The sequence below is a fragment of the Cygnus olor genome, chromosome Z, assembly GCF_009769625.2.
Source record: "Cygnus olor isolate bCygOlo1 chromosome Z, bCygOlo1.pri.v2, whole genome shotgun sequence".
In the NCBI taxonomy this organism is placed as follows: domain Eukaryota; kingdom Metazoa; phylum Chordata; class Aves; order Anseriformes; family Anatidae; genus Cygnus; species Cygnus olor.
The window spans coordinates 8,511,044-8,524,515 of record NC_049198.1 but is presented as its reverse complement, the minus strand read 5'-3'; the positions used below and the strand labels follow the sequence as shown (position 1 = coordinate 8,524,515).

The following is a 13,472-nucleotide window of genomic DNA, read 5'->3' as shown; positions in this document are numbered from 1 at the left end:
ACCCTGTGAGCTATTCCGAATTTTAGGTGATGGCTGTGGAGACTACTTCTCTTCCTGAGATCTATACATTCATCACATAAACTTTCATTTTGACAGTGCTCTACTGTTACCACAACTTACTGACACAACTCTTCTTTTGGTATTTTTATCCTTCAGTGGCTCGTTCAGTCAGGCACTCCATGACTCCAGATGATTATGATTTTGGGGTGGTTATTAGTGTCCCTCATAATGTGTGTGTACATTTAGGTATGGAGTTGAAGGAAACTGTACAGTTACTTTTGTCTGTAACTTCTTCATTAAGTGTGTGTATTCTGCTTTTGAGACCCTGGAGATTTTGCAACTGAGAGGAAAAGAGCACCTGGGATGCATAGAACTGTTCAGCCAGCAGCTTTTCTGCACATATATGTGAGAAGGACTTGCTTGTGTACCTTACCAGCATGCATGAGGCAAAAACCTTCTTGTTCTGTGTGTCTGGGAGCATGTCCAACCATCATGTGAATGTGTAGGCAGATGGACCTGTAACTTCTTTTTCTCAAACCAATACGTAAAGTCTGGTGAAGATACAAACCTCTGACTGAAGCACCAGCACAAGTTCAGCATTCACAATTCAATTGATAAACATGTAAGCAAGCTTTCAGTACAGTATTGTCAATGGCCATGAAACAGTGTTATTTCCTACTTTTTCTAAACCTTAACACAGAAATAAATGGCTTTTTTTTTTTGTGATTTGAACATTCTAGTTGATCCACGGACATCAGCCTTCTGCAACATTATCTTAGGCCCTTTTTGTGGATTCTGTAGCTTCAGATAAAACCAAGAGCCAGTGGTATGTCTGGAGCAAGTCCTTTTTAGTTGAGGAAATAAGAGAATGGTCTTTAAATCTTTAGGCCTTTTATTTTCGTTTTATCCATGGGAATGTCATTAAAGGGACATGAGAGGTTTTGATTAGTATTTTTCATTACTTGTGCTGACCATTAGAGTTTTGCATACAAGTGAACTACTGGGACTGCTGCTGTGGTCTACCAAGTAGGTGAGGGCTGGCAAGCAGATGAATTGGGATCTAATTCTGTTCTGTTGCATCTTTTGCCATTGAGTTATTCAATTGCTGTCTGGCTTTTTTTTTTTTTGCTCTTTAAATAGGAGATGATGCCCACTGTTTGTTAGAGCATGTAAGCTCAGTGAATTTGAAATGTTATGTAAATGCAAAGATGAATTGTTGATTCAGTTATGAATTTAAGATACTGTAAGGAGAGCTCAGTTGGTCTGGGACTTCCCTGTACATAAGTTAATTCCTGTAAAAAGGCAGTCTTTTTGCCAGTGCTGGTTTAAGAAGAACAGGTGATTAACATGGGGAAAAACCTCCAGTGATGTATGATACAGGGCAGATACACACGTATGATTCTCTTTATGAGCGTGTTTATTCATCGGAGATAAAAGGGATCACATAATCTGAAGTGAAGAATCAGCACTTCTGCAAGTAAAACATGAGAAGAAAACACTGGAGTCTTCTATTAGCTAGGCACACACCTATGCATTCTTATCAGCTGCTTTTTAAGCATTAATTCTATTCTAATGGTTTAACCAAAGTATTGTCATTGTGACAATGTGCTTATTTATAACTATGGAATTAAATGTAGAGGAGTACAGATTCAAAATATATTTCATAACTTGGAGATTTTGTGTTTTGTTAGGCTACGTAACTCAGTGAACACTAGCATATTAGAAAGTTACTTCCTGATAACATCTTCCTAACTGTGTGTGCGATAGCCTCGGGCAGTCTTGGGTCCCTGTGCAGAAGGCAAGAGTGAAGGTGAGTGACACCTCCAGAAGGTGACTCAGATGCAGCTCACGATTCAGTTTAGATGAATCCAAGCATCTTTATCTGAAATCCTTGTTATTTGATCATATATCAAGATACTCCTTTTACTTTTTCATGAATGATTAGATAGCATCATCATTAAGAGAATGAACACTGAACAGAAAATTGCTCAATCCTAAGTAATAAGACCGTATTTTTCTTGATGTAGCGTGCTGTTTTTCAGACACATCACTGATGATGTTTATTTGTTTAACTAGTCCCTTGCGTTAAAATTTGTAAATATTTTAAGTGTTCCTTTTAATTTGTCTTCAACCTTTCAGACCTGCGATTCTAAACTTCTGTGTGGGAGCGTATTTTAGGTGGCAGGCTGCCAAGCAGGCATGGCAAAAATGGGTATGTTCATTCAGCCCTTTAAACTTTTTTCCTAATAGGAGAATGCTAATGGTTTGGTATAAGAGACAAGTACTTCTGTTATAATAAATTAGTAATAAAGTGTTTAAGGGTATTATGGAAATCTTTTGAAATGTCAGAAACATTGTAAAATGAGGAGCTGGTTGTTTTTTAAAAATCGAACAAACAAAAGCTCAGCAAAAATCTCTCCTTACAGAGTAAAGTTCCCAGTGAAATCACCACATTTCAGTTCTGGTGCTGCTGGTGAAAGAACCTTTCTGTATCACAGTTCAATGGACAGGAAGGTTTGAGACACCTGAGCTGAGACCTAAAGAGGGGACTCTCCAGCCACCAGAGTAGATAAGCCACTTCTCAGCAGTAGGGGGAGAAAAACGTGCATCTTCTGGTATCAAACAGGGTTCAGTTGTTTGAGTAGCAGATGCAGTGTCTCGCTATCTTTGCGAGCAAACATGGGCCAGTGTAAGACCAGGAGGCAGCAGGTACAGTGTGACAGCCCCTCTGGGGCCAGAGGCCACAGTGCTCCTGGTGCCTGCACAAAGCCTTGTCCGGAGCTGAGAGCTGGTGACACAGCACAACCCTCACTGCCACGGGATGAGGAAACTTCTTTCTGTGATGGTCACGTCTACGTAATGAAGACTTACATACCCCTAACAGAAAGCTGGTCCTCCCAGAAGCTGGTCCTCGCAGTTACGATTTTTACATGTATTTATCCCTTTTCACAAAGGGGCAATTAAACTCCCATAAGTCTGCCAAATTTATTACATTCTGTCTGCCTAAATATTTCCTGTCATTTCAGCTGAATGTGGCATTTTCCGGTTCTTTTTATCTTACAACTGCTTAACTGTCACACGTTCTCTCTGAGCTGGTTAAATGTCAAGGGTGGAATAAATTATTATTCACATACTGTTATTTGTACAACTGTAGTATTTGGGTTGGGGACCAATATCCCCTTCTACTAGGTAGGCGTAGCACGGCCCCTAATCTGAATGACGGTCACTGTTCCAAAGCAATCACAATGCCAGTGTCTTGCAGCATTTTTTTTATCATTTGGAGATGAAAGCTGCTTTATAGATAAATGTAGGATGATTATATTGAGTATTACTTACTGATACATATTTCTTGCATAAATTTGAGTTTCTATTTACATTGCTTCCTGTAAATGCCATTGTTAATAGAGTTCTGACATCTTATTTCCCTTATTGCTGTCTCAGTAGCATTTTATTTCTGATGTTTTAATAACTCAGTGTAGACTGAAAGGATAAAACCGAGGGAATTGACTGAAATAATTAGACCCTGATTTGTCTGGCTGTCCAGCACCTGACAAACACGTCTTTGACATAAACAGAATGAAACATTTTTGCTATTAACCACTTACAAATAGCTATTTTGGCAGAGCTTTGAAACTATTGAATTCTCAGGGCATATTGTGCTGGGTAAGGCACCAATTCAGGATTTTTCTTTTGCCTTTGTGACTCCTCCTTCCTGTCTGTGTTGAAGGAGAGTCATATTTAGTAGCTTCACAAAAACTCAAAAGCAGTTAGTGTAGTTATCACCCTAACAAACTGAGTATTTCTGAGAAAGTGGAAATGTTCCCATTTCAATTTCTGGTTAATGACACACTTGAGTATGGGATCTGAAATGTCAGTCGTTGTATTTTCAAACCTGTAGAAACTTGAATAAAGCTTATACATAAGAGCAATCAACTCTGATAGCAGTAGGCTAAATATCGGTTTCTGAAAATAAATTTTATATGAATCTATTCTCCAGACAATTTGACTTTTAAATGTTTAAAAATGTGACATCTTTATATAAGTGAATACAGATTGAGGCAGGAGCTATAAAAACTTGAAGTTTCCATGCATCACCTACTTTTCACTATCACCTGTTAAACAGCGCAACTAGGTACAGTGCAGGCTTTACTACTTTCCATTGAAATAATTTACTGCCCTCCTGACCTGTAAACAGATAACCATTACCATGACTTGATACTGTTAGATGTTTGGATACATTCTCAAAGGTAATTCACGGTTTTAAATATTGTATGTGTGAAAGGTTTTATAACCAAGCATTTGGAAAACGGCAGCATTACATTTCCTTGAGCAGTGTTTTGGGAGTAACGATTTGTCACCGCAGCCTTGTTACACGGCTTTCTGAGCAAATGTCCTCTCCTTTCACCTCTTCCTTCAGTGCTCTAAACTTACGTAAGGACCGCTGAAAAATTCATTAAGCACCTTCCTTTTTCTCAGCGCTTTCCTACAGGGTGACTTCACTATACTCTGCCTGCAAAAAGTTTTCAGTGACCTCAGTTATTGATTTACACTTAAAACTTCACTGCAGTAAAGGGGGGATGCTGCATTAGAGAATTCAGGAGTGAAAATAAGTGGGTCCTTGTCCTACATCTGCTTCTGACTTTCTCTGGGACCTTTGGAGAATTGCTTCAACATCCTGTGCCTAAGCTCACTTACTTGTATGGTGAAGTTAACAGTGCTTCCCACCAGTGCTTGTAAAGCTTTTCAAGTTCTGTGCATGAAAACAGCAAGTACAAAGCACTGTCATGATTCATAATGGCATTACTTCTTTATGCTGAAGTCCTCAACAGAAGTAAGCACAGTCGTTCTGGAGTAAAGGTGGTGAATCCAGTCTTAGTCTTTTTTCTAGTACTAAGAAAATAAAATAGCCATAAGAAGGACTCGTGCAAAATGGCAAACCATTTAAATGCCAGCAGGGTCATTAGTTTCCTCAGACTGCTGCTTTTGAAGGCTTCTTTTCCCTTTTGTCAGAAATAATCCCAAGAACCTCAGGCGAGAGCCAAGGTTTTCACATCTCAGCAAGCTGATTGTGCAATGACGTGCCTGAATGGTGCATGTTCATGGAAATCAAAGTGCCTGCGCTAGATAGTGGTGCTGGCAAGTAGTGAGCTAGTGACCAGCAAGTACTTGGTGATGTCCACTCCATCATTGTTACAATTGGGGTTTAGAAAGGACACTGTACTCGGCTCTGGTGAGGCCGCACCTTGAGTACTGTGTTCAGTTTTGGGCCCCTCGCTACAAGAAGGACATGGAGGTGCTCGAGAGAGTCCAGAGAAGGGCAACGAAGCTGGTGAGGGGTCTGGAGAACAAGTCTTACGAGGAGCGGCTGAGGGAGCTGGGGTTGTTTAGCCTGGAGAAGAGGAGGCTCAGGGGAGATCTCATCGCTCTCTATAGGTACCTTAAAGGAGGCTGTAGAGAGGTGGGGGTTGGTCTATTCTCCCATGTGCCTGGTGACAAGACGAGGGGGAATGGGCTAAAGTTGCGCCAGGGGAGGTTTAAGTTGGATATTAGGAAGAACTTCTTTACCCAAAGGGTTGTTAGGCATTGGAATGGGCTGCCCAGGGAGGTGGTTGAGTCGCCATCCCTGGAAGTCTTTAAAAGACGTTTAGATGTAGCCCTTAGTGATATGGTTTAGTGGAGGACTTGTTAGTGTTAGGGCAGAGGTTGGACTAGATGATTTTGGAGGTCTCTTCCAACCTAGACGATTCTGTGATTCTGTGACAGGAACAGTGGATGTAGTCCTGGAGCACGCGGACCAAAAGGGAAGTCCCCCTGAAAGAAGAGCGCGTGGAAAAATCTTGCATGACTTGCTGGAGACTCGGCTGTTAGTGGTACCTGAGGTCCTTAATCCTCACTTGTTTTATTAATTTAATTTTTAAAGCTTGTTTTAGGACGTGAGTGACAAGTGGGCTAATAGTAGCTGGCAAATAATTTACTCAATAAGCCAATATAGATGGAGAGGGATTGAAGATAAGCAGAAGACCTCTGACATTTACATAATGTTTACCGAGAGCACTCGTTGTAACTTGTTTGTTACAGAAGTCATTATCTGGAGATTAACAGTAAATAGGGGAACGTAAGACTAGAATGAGAAAAAGACAAAGGGTAGAAACGGGAGATGTGTTTAAGCAGAAAAACAGGGAGATGATGTAGCCATGCTCTGTTGCTGGTATTTATGGACTATGATAATGCTATCTCAGTAGAAGCTCCCAGGGGAAGAAGAATTCATCCAGGTTATTGTTTCTTGAGAGGGTAATCTTCTCCGAAAAGCGTTGTGGAGATTATCTGTAAGTATGTGTAATGTTGGTAAGAGGGCTTTGTGAGATCCAGAGTTGATATTTCTCTCAAACTTGGAAGAAACTTTGACATTTACTTTCTGGAAGTATGCACCTTTCCTATGCAGTGGGTGTCATGAGTTTGCTAGGTTCAGTTTCCCATCAAAGATAAGAACGCTTTCTTAAAACAAAAAAGGTAGAAAAAAAGGCTTTTATGATTTTGTGGTAGGCTGTAGAGGGGATGTGGGTAGCAAATAAAATGACTGGCAGAACAGTAGCAAGTTTGCAATACAGGTCAACGAGAGGTCCTCCTTAATGACAATAATTGTTAGGAACACTTGGAAACATTTTAAAATACAATTAATCAGTCTTGGGTTTATAAAGACTTATTATCTGTCAGACTGAGATTTCCACATAGCTGTAATTAGAGAGCTTGTTTAGGCTGCAGAAGATCTCTGCTGGAGTAGTGAAGGTTAGAGTGTGTCTGTGGCCCACTTTTAAATCTTTTTTTTTTTTTTTTTGGAAGCATGTTGGGATTTGTGGGTGTAGTTATGCTGGATTACTGAGTTAAAATGATTTTTTTTGTACATCAGAAGCAAATACTACACATTTGTAGTTCTACTAAAACGTTTTTTTTTAAAAAAAGTCCTTTCATTCCTCAAACACTCTTAAAATCCTCTAACAAGATAATAACTGTAACCTAACAATTTTATATGGATAACCTTTTGTAGGCCTTACAATGTGTTCAAGCAGAAATGGCAGGTTGTAAAAAAAAAATTATTGTAGTTGCTTATATTGTGATAGTACTTAGAAGCCCAAGCTCTGTTCTTTCAAGTACAGTATGAGTATTAAAGGAAAAGAGGAGATTTCTGGCCCACGCCACTGTTTTGCAGAAGCAGAGGTTGATGCTTGCATTAGCAAGGAGCATCAGCCAGGTAGTGGCATCAAGCATTTTGTCAGAGGGACCTGGTGGTCTGCTAAGAAGCATGGTACCAGTTTGGCTGCCAGGGTCCTGAGCCTGGAAATTGTACAAACTGCTGAGAGAACTGCCAGGGTTTGTGAGCTGCTGCAATAAAGTAGAAACAAAATTAGGAGACTTTCTAGTTTGTGCATTTGTGTCTCTGCAAATGCGCTGGGAAATGGAAGGACCACAAACATCAGTCCTGGAGTCACAAAGGCAGATGCTGCATGTGTATATAAACCACTGTTCCTGTCCTGTAAAGCTTACAGTTTGGGCTATAGGCAGCAGAGAAAGGAAAGAAAATATGTAGTGATGATAGGAGAGATGGCAAGACAGGGTGACCACAGAAGCATATTGCCATACATGCTTGCTGAGTGCACAGCAGTGCTCTGTGCCTGCCTCGCTGTTATCTTCCAGTAGTAGTGACCAGCAGTTGTTGTTAGCCCTAGCAGGGCTTGCTCTTCTGATTACAATCTTGCTTTTTTCCCTCTGCTTGGATTCCCATGTAATTTTAGCACTATTCTTATGGAGAACTGTTAGAGCAAGATAGGAAGCGAATGTTTTATGGCAGCTGAAATCCTTGCTGGAAAATGGCTTTGAGCATTCTCTTTTAACCTGAGCACTTAGCACGATATTTGTGGCAGTCAAAAATGCAGGAAATGAGGATGCTTTGTTGCAAAGTTAATGAAGAAGATTTCAGCGAACACAAACCCTCAGTCGTAGCTATGCTAGCGATCAGAAGGTGCTTATTTTCCCATCTTCCAATAAGTTCTTACCTGCTCGTGCTCTCTTACGAGAGCATTTTCCATATGTGACAGATGAGGCACGGAGGAGTGGGGGGGGTCAGTGGGATCACACGCTGGGTCCCTGGGGAAGAAACAGAATCTTTATTTGTTGGTTGATATCAGAAATGAATTACTTAAGGGCATGCCTGTGCTGCGCTTTGGTCGGGTACCTGAGCCTGCTCCAAATGGGCTGATATGTTGTACCGCATAGTGGTATTAGCTCGGCTCCCAGAAGAAGTAGAGCTGCATCAGTAATTAGTTCTTCTCAGCAAGCTTAATTAGCAGGCTCAAGCAGATACTGCACTGACATGGATACTTAGCTCCTGGTTCCCGAGCCAGCTTAAGTATGCGTGCAAGAGCCAAGCGCTGTGCAGTGTGGACTTAAAGTTTTGTCATGTCTGTTGTATTTCATTTACAGAGCAGAGTTTGTCTCTTTTTAAACTTCTTTCCTCAAGCTGTTGTTACAACCAATGCCCTTAAAGATCCCTTGCACCTGTGAGAAAAAGTGCTGATTTAAACAAGGCCAAAACACGTCTGATTAGAGAATAATCTTTTTGATTAAAATCCATTAGTTAATTTTTCAAATGAGTTTACATTGTTTTTATTACTTTTTTAAAAAAATCAAATCCCATTTCAGTCATCTTTTTAGGCAGGAGATGATTTATAGAAAATGATGTGAGTGTTTATTTGAACATCCAAATGCAATAAATCTGCTCAGTATTTCAATAGCATGATTATTAATAGAACACATTATTCTGTTCAATATTGCATTGTCTTTAAAATTTAGCAGAGCATTAGTAGTAATGAAACTAGTTTAAATCAATATATCCCTGTTATGAAACCATCTACGTGAGGAAGAAAATTCAAAAATGTGCATGTAGCACGACAACTAGATGATAATTGCATGAAAAGGTCTTTAGGAGAGACTTTCAGGGAAATTTTAATTTCCTAATTTAGGATGTGTGTAGGTCACAATGTATTAATTTTAACAGAAATATTTTCAGGACTAAAAAAATTCACCAAAAAGTACTTTGATTGCAGAGAATGAAATTTTGGTCTTATTGGCAGCAATGAAAAAGCTCCAATTCATAGGAGTAGCCTTTATAACTACACAAAATGCAATGACTAAAATGAGTATTGTGAATATGGCCCAGAAAATATCACAGATATTTTTCTATTCAGTTGCAAAAATTGTGTGGAAAAAAACAAATACACAAAGAAAAACTAAAATTAGATTTAACATTCTCAGCTTGGCAATCTCGCGTTTCCATTAAATGTACGGGCCAGAATTTTTGTACTTAGCCATCTAAAATTAGACCCCCGAATAAAAGACCTGATTGTAGAAAGTGCTTAAGCTCAGTGTTTGTGGAGATGCGCATCCTCGTTCTGGTGGTTTAATTTTAGTTTTCTTGGTGGGTTACTGTCACTTCGTTGGATTCAGTGTTGCCACAAGACGTCTACTTCTCTTGACTTGAGCGTACAAAGCGCCGGTGAAGTGGGTGCAGGAGCATGCCCTACCTATGTGGTATGCCCTTGCAGCACAACCAGTGGTGGAACTGGGTTGCTGTGATACAGGATCTGTCTCACTGCTGAACGACAAAACCCAAGCCCCAAACAAGAACCCTCTTCCCAAGCTCTGCTGACGCTGCCACGCAGAGGAAGGAGTGTGCTCCTCTGCGCTCTGTCATCCTCTACCCTTGGAAGTGAAGCTCTTCGGGAAACCTTGTCTCATGGTGCTTTGCGTGAGGTGGGAGAGTAGGAAACCAGTGCAAATGGGTATCTTGAGTCGTGGAGTGGCTGTGTGATTTACTGTTGAGATATCAGCGGAAGAGACAGATGAGTGACAGCGTTCCTGCTTGTGAACTCACTAGCTCTTTCCCTTCCCTAAGATGTTGAAATGTAATGAAACTTAAACATTTTTAAACAACTTCCAGATTAAATTTTAATAGGAATGAAAAATGAACAATATTCTTACAAGTAAGAAACGGTCTTCATTATTTTTTAAAGTCTGTATCATAAGGAACAGCACTATTAATAAGAGCCCTGAGTTTTTTATATTATGTATACTGTTCAGATAGAAATTTAACAGGGAATTTTAATGAAATGATGGCAGAAATCACATTTTTATTACATCCCTTTGCAGAATATTTCCTGTGAGACCAAGATAGAGAGAGGCCAAAATTAATGGCTTTTCATAGGAACTGAGTGATAAGTTATGGAAAGCTTATAAAGATAATAATTTTAGGCTGCTGTTTGGATAGCTAAACAGCCTTATGGAGAATTGCTGCTTAATAGACATATCATGGGAATTAAAGACATTTGGCTGTTAATTTGTATACATATTTTGGTATGGGACCATAAAGAGAAATTCAGTTTATACTTGGTTTGCCGCTCTGCAGAGGGAGGGGAAGGATTCGCTCGCTGGATATAGTTCCTGTCATTCAACCATGTAAGAGAACGCGGAGAGCTGTCAGGGGGCTGCCTCTCTTCCCCTTTTTCGCCCCTCTTGTGGTTTTTAGTCTGAACGTAAGAGAGCATGATAAGATCTTACCATGGTTTTGTTCACATTAAAAATTAAAGAAATTGTTATTTTGGGAAATGAGAGTTATGTTTAGGGAAAATAAGCACCAAAAATATTTATGAAAATCTAAGCAATCTAGCATATTATGTTGACTTAGAGTCAAACTTGTATTGCCCACTTGGCAAATATATTTTACCATATTGCTGTACAACTATAATAATAAATGAACATATACTAAAGCCCCCTATCCACTATGGCAACTGGCATTTTAGAAGCACTTCACGTGCTCGCTTTCCTGTATTTTAAATGCAGATGTTCATCCAACTTTTAATACCAATGGGAGGCCCTGTTCAAAACCTGCATTAGAGTGAAGCACAAGGTGGCAATAAACTTAATTCGGGCTTTTATCTTTCTTGGTTCCACCTCAAAGCTTTTAAATATTGCAGTTCTGAAGTGCGAATTTCTTTTGTGTGAGTCATTTCTGCGAACACCTGTGAGCGGCTGGGTTTAATTGGCCTACAGCTGGCGCTGATTGTGTGCGCAGGGGCTGGGGGAGGCACCGCCTGCTCGGCTGCCTTCGCGGTGGGCATCATTATCTCCTCGTCTTCCTTTTCGGCTCCTTTTTCTTATAGGCAGGTTAGAAAGGTTTAGGGATTAGGGACTGGAAATAGAAGGGGCTCCGGCGAGATTTGATGCTTCTTGGATGAAGTCATTTCGGCAAATATATCTGCATGCATCAACACCTTATTGAATGAGTCAAGCACAGATTTGCTAATCTCGTTAGTCGATTTGCAGTACTTCTGTAGCTTTCGTAGAGGTGACGGTGCCAAGAGCTGGGGAGGCTGAAGTGCACGGCAGTGACAGCGGTGTGGAAGAAAGGAGCAAAGATTTTAAGCATCCCCTCTCCCTGTCACCCGTTAGCAAGTTAATGGAAGGTATCCCCCTCTATACGGCCAAAAAGAAATAGTCCAGTTTTGTGCATAGACACTTCTGATGGGATGACGTGGGTTTAGTCATTAGTGGTCTCATTTGCATCCCAGCTTGTTTGATCTTAATAAGTTAGTTTAAATTATCAGTCCGTTCCTAAGTGTCTCATGCACGTCCTACTTTGAAACAACCATTGTTCTGATTTTTGATTTCTGTAAGTTAAATTCAGAGTTAGGTGCTGGAATTATAAACTCATTTCACACAAAATACTACTCCACACCGCTTGTTTCAAAAGTATGTATTTAGGAGGAAATGGTTTTTTACCTGTTGTTGCTTTGTGATAGGTTAGTATGGTTTTCTACCTGTAGGTTCATTGTGCTTTGCAGATGAAGATGAATTATGCAGCCTGCACTGGAGAAGGAATGACAGAGGGGAGAAACGTAGCCAGATCACCTGGACTAATCCAGAACATCCTAGAGGTTGTATGTCCTAGTGCTAAGAAGAAGAAAATAGTCTCTGTATGGGATATTTTATTCACAACATGAGCAAAGCAGGGTTTCTAAATCTTAATTGAAAACTGTGAATGGCCCTGAGCATATAAATATGCCTTTTGGATTATAATAGGCCTTATAGTCTTCCTGTGTTCATTACAAATGGATTGTAATTTGGGAAACTGTGTAATTTGCGAATCCAGAGAGTTTGTTGCATCCTCTGTTGCCAAGTGTGTTTCTATTAGGCACTCGTTGTATGTGGCCCGTAGGGGCCCTTGATGCCACTGCATTGAGGGTCCTGTGTTTGGGGGCTTAACAGCCTTCTGCAAGGTGAGATTTACTCTAAAACAAAAAGACTGTTTAAGTGGCCATGAAAAGTAAGGAAATGCCTTTTCACTTTCATATGAAAGCAGCACTGACCCCAGCTAGATTTCTTCTTTTACACGGCCACAATCTTGTTGATGACTGACTTCGTTCCAGCAACAGGCACACAACTCTTCACTTTTGAAGAAGCAGAATTTCAAGAAATAAATGCGTGCTGGGTGCAAACAGGATATTGGAGAAGGAATTTAATTCAATAGCCTCTCCCAACTTAATCTTTCTTTTCTCCTCTGTTGCTGTTTATCTGGGGCTCACTTCTACTGTTTATGTTAAGCTTGTTGCTTCCCTTTAAAATGCTTTAGCAGAGTTTCATACTACAGAAAGCAGCATTACCTAAATGGAGAAATGGCACAAACTGGAAGAAAGAAACGGTGACTGTTCTGGGACCAAATTTGAGCATGATGCTCTGTTAAAATATGTGAGCATTATTTGTGAATTTTCATTATTTGACAGCGTTCACAAGGTGGTGTAGCAGTAGCCCCCGAACTTCAGTGTGACTTATTCAAGTTTCCTATTTGTGTTAGCTGACTTTGTTTAATTGGAATACATTAATATCGCAGACACTTTGCCTTCTTCTAACCAGATTTAGGGCTGAGAATGAGTGGAAAGGTCTTATCTTAATGAAAATGAATTTTCTTCTGTCTGCACAATAATGCAATAAAATGATCAGCCTTTTTTTTTTTAAGCTGTTAATTGTCTGCATGTGTAACGCTACCTAGCAACATTTCCAGCAGTGCCGTTCTAGGGCCCTGGTGTTGGTCAGAGATTTTTGGAGAGCGCTGAAAGATAACGTTATTAGTAACAATTAGGACAAATGTTTTTTTGTGGCTTGAAGAAGGCTCATTTAGCAAAATCTCTCCAAGGCAAGTCACTGAACATTTACAATTGTTTTATTTATTTTGCAGGAAAGGAAATTATTGGAGGGAGGGAGAGGAACTGCAGTGTACCTTAGACCCCCCCCCAGCAGTGCTGCTGGAGTTAGCAGCAGTCCAAGGCACCTGCAACAGGGCCAAGTACAGGCTTGAGTGCAGACAGGTGGGTTGTGGGCTTCATGTACTGTAAGGGGCGAGAAACAGCTACCCCAAATATTCT

General features: G+C 40.3%; 1 protein-coding gene across 8 annotated transcripts in view; it reads left to right on the top strand.

Moving 5' to 3' along the window:
• The window catches only part of KIAA1328 (KIAA1328 ortholog), a 173,119-nt gene that overhangs the window by 76,936 nt on the left and 82,711 nt on the right, over positions 1-13,472 (top strand). For 5 of the 8 annotated variants that reach the window (XM_040540468.1, XM_040540469.1, XM_040540471.1 and 2 more), the window contains one exon: positions 11,877-11,987. The exons of the other annotated variants lie outside the window; for them this stretch is intronic. In XM_040540468.1, the coding sequence (XP_040396402.1) occupies positions 11,877-11,987 (111 nt within the window). The remainder of the gene's footprint in view (positions 1-11,876; positions 11,988-13,472) is intronic. 8 annotated transcript variants of the gene reach the window in all.